The sequence below is a fragment of the Sinocyclocheilus anshuiensis genome, unplaced genomic scaffold (assembly GCF_001515605.1).
Source record: "Sinocyclocheilus anshuiensis isolate Anshui unplaced genomic scaffold, SAMN03320099.WGS_v1.1 scaffold598, whole genome shotgun sequence".
In the NCBI taxonomy this organism is placed as follows: Eukaryota; Metazoa; Chordata; class Actinopteri; order Cypriniformes; family Cyprinidae; genus Sinocyclocheilus; species Sinocyclocheilus anshuiensis.
Window position 1 is genome coordinate 381,118 of NW_015547660.1, and position 2,851 is coordinate 383,968.

A 2,851-nucleotide genomic window follows, 5' to 3' on the forward strand; every position below is an offset into this window, starting at 1 on the left:
GATATAAGCCAAGAGGAGACTGGTTTTCCTTTGCTAAAGTAAGGAAACTTTGCTTCCTTTGCTCCTGTAAACATACATTGGTTTTCACGAGACTCACCGGCGCATGCGTAATGCTGACCTCATACGCCATGCTCCCGGAGCTGCTTCTGTGTACAACTGCTCGCGCAAGCTACATTAAAGTGATTATTACGTTTTGAATATGGATATTTTTCTTACAAAAACGCATCGATTCGTTATAGGAGGCCTTTGTTCACCCCCCGGAGCCTTGTGAGACGTTTTTTTTTTATGGATGGGCACTTTTTATTTCACTTCTTTTGGACTGAAGCAATGCAACACCCACTGACTGGCATTAAACAAAATAGTACAGCACCTTAAATCGTCAACTTGCTATCTTGACACACTTCCCACATATTTTTTCAAAAGGGTGCTAAACTGTTTAGAAGCAGATCTCTCAGAAGTTTTCCAAACTCCCTGAAAACCGCAGTTGTTAAACCCCTGACATATCATGAAAATCTGCCTTTTCCAGGTTTTAAGTGCTATAGTCAGGTCCACGGTGCATCTACCAATCAAGGAAACGTAAAAAAGATTAACCCAGTAACTTTGTTTTGGTAAGCCTTTTTCTGCAAGCGTCTGAAAAAACGAGCGCGTCTGATTTCGCTCCCCTAGTGACGTTGCAAAGGGATCTAATTATAATATTACCGCCCCTTAATCTGTAAGTTTCCACCCGCTGCGCCATCATTTTGATTTCGCAAGCGACAACGGTGTACCAGCTCTAATGCCATGGCGAAAGTTTGAGCACAGACGAGCACAGAACATTATTTAGAGTCCCAGCCTCAGAGGAGACAACACAGCAGTGCTGCGGCGCTGATCAAACGCTTCAGGACGCGCAGACGGCGCGCTCGTCAAGCTCAGGCAGCGTGGATTCAGGACACCGTTGCCTAGCATCCATCTGGCAAATCTCCGCTCTCTACCCAACAAAACGGATGAACTCCTTCTGCTCTCCCGGACAAATAAGGATTTTTCAAACTCTGCTGCTCTGTGTTTCACGGAAACCTGGCTGAATGACGCCATTCCGGACAGCGCACTACATCTGCCGGGCTTTCAGCTGTTCAGAGCGGACCTGCGACGCAGAATCAACGGGGAAATCACGCGGCAGCGGGACGTTTTTACATCAACGAAAGGTGGTGTACAGATGTAACAGTGTTAAAGAAGATGTGCTGTCCCTATCTAGAAGCGCTCTTCATTAACTGTAAGCCGTTCTATTCGCCGCGGGAGTTCCACTCGTTCATTCTCGTGAGTGTTTACATTCCTCCGCAAGCGCACGTGAGCATGGCTTTACAGAAACTCGCTGATCAGATCACAGAGACAGAGCAACAACACCCGGACTCTGTTTTAATCATTCTCCTAAAAACAGCGTTTCTGCTTCCACTCAAAATAGGCATTTTCGAAATGATATAATAAATGATCTGTGGAGAATTTTGAGCTGAAACTTCACAGACACATTCTGGGGACACCAGAGACTTATATTATATTATATATTGTAAAAAGGGGCATAATATGTCTCCTTTAAGCTTACGATGCTTTTGGGTAATGCAGCCCTGAACAGTTAAACTGCCTACAGTTCTTCAGAAAAATCCTCCAGGTCTTGCACATCCTTCACTTTTCCAGCATCCTCTGCATATTTGAACCCTTTGCAAAAGTGACTGAATGAACTCTATGATCTGTAATAACACTGATGATGCCACTACAGTATTTTTGTAATAATTCACTCTTTTCCTCAGTGTCAGAGACTGCCATCCGCCAACAGTGCCGACCCAGAAGCTCAGAGAGAGAAACCCGGCGCTAAGCTAGCGGAGAGTACGCTGAGTCTGACGGCAGAAGAGGTCAGTGATTCTGAGTCTACAGCCGATGGGGTTACCATTACTTTAGCCAAACGCTAAGGAATTTATTTGAAGATAGCAGGCTGATGTATGCTCTTTCTTCTTGGCTGCTCCTGACATATTTGATATTGAACAGCATGTTTTATTGTCTCCCCTGCACAGATGAAAGTGCTGAGGAGGGCACAGGAGGAGTATGACAGGAGGGGTGGGTTTGTTCGGATCTTTCCTACTCCGGACACCTGGGAACTTTACAGGTGAGAGAATGAAAGGACAGAACGATGATTTGTAGATCAGAAAATGTTGAATTGATTTATGCTACCTGTCAAAAGCTTGGAATTGTTTATATTTTTTGAACAACAAAAAAACTTTGACTTAAACTTTGTTTCATATTAAAAGTACTAAAGCACAATGCTTATTGCGATATATTGGATGGGAGGCGCGCTACAATGTTCCATCCATTAACTGAAAACAGGCTAGACTAATCGATTCTTGGGATTTAAGACTCGATATTGTTTCGTAAAAATGAGAATCGATTAAAATAGAGATCACAATGCCAGCCATCTGTACACGCATTGAGTTGTAAGTTAAGACATTCACTTCTGTGTTTAAATGATTCCCGAAATTGTGGTGTGTGTATGTTGCCAGAGTCAGCTTAAGATTGGACTCTTGTGTTTTTCTGAAACCCTGAGATCATACTGACTTCACCTATAAGCAGGGCTGTACAGTGCGACATATAACACTGCACTTATGCGCAATCACAAAACTACATTATTTCCATCTGCTTTAAAGCTACCGGTTAAACATTTAATTCACGTGCTGTTCTGCATGCGCTTTTAATGTATATATTTCAGCAACATTTCTCATTTTCATTGTTAAACGTGATGTACTAAAATAGTTAGAACCAAAACTGAAATAAAAATGTATTAAAAATAGTGCTGTCAAACGATTAATCGCATACAAAATAAAAGTTT

The 2,851-nt window shown here is 42.5% G+C and overlaps 1 protein-coding gene across 3 annotated transcripts in view; it reads left to right on the forward strand.

The window, feature by feature from the left end:
• The window catches only part of ttll5 (tubulin tyrosine ligase-like family, member 5), a 131,937-nt gene that overhangs the window by 48,415 nt on the left and 80,671 nt on the right, over positions 1-2,851 (forward strand). For all 3 annotated transcript variants that reach the window (XM_016504488.1, XM_016504491.1, XM_016504490.1), the window contains 2 exons: positions 1,782-1,883; positions 2,043-2,134. In XM_016504488.1, the coding sequence (XP_016359974.1) occupies positions 1,782-1,883; positions 2,043-2,134 (194 nt within the window). The remainder of the gene's footprint in view (positions 1-1,781; positions 1,884-2,042; positions 2,135-2,851) is intronic.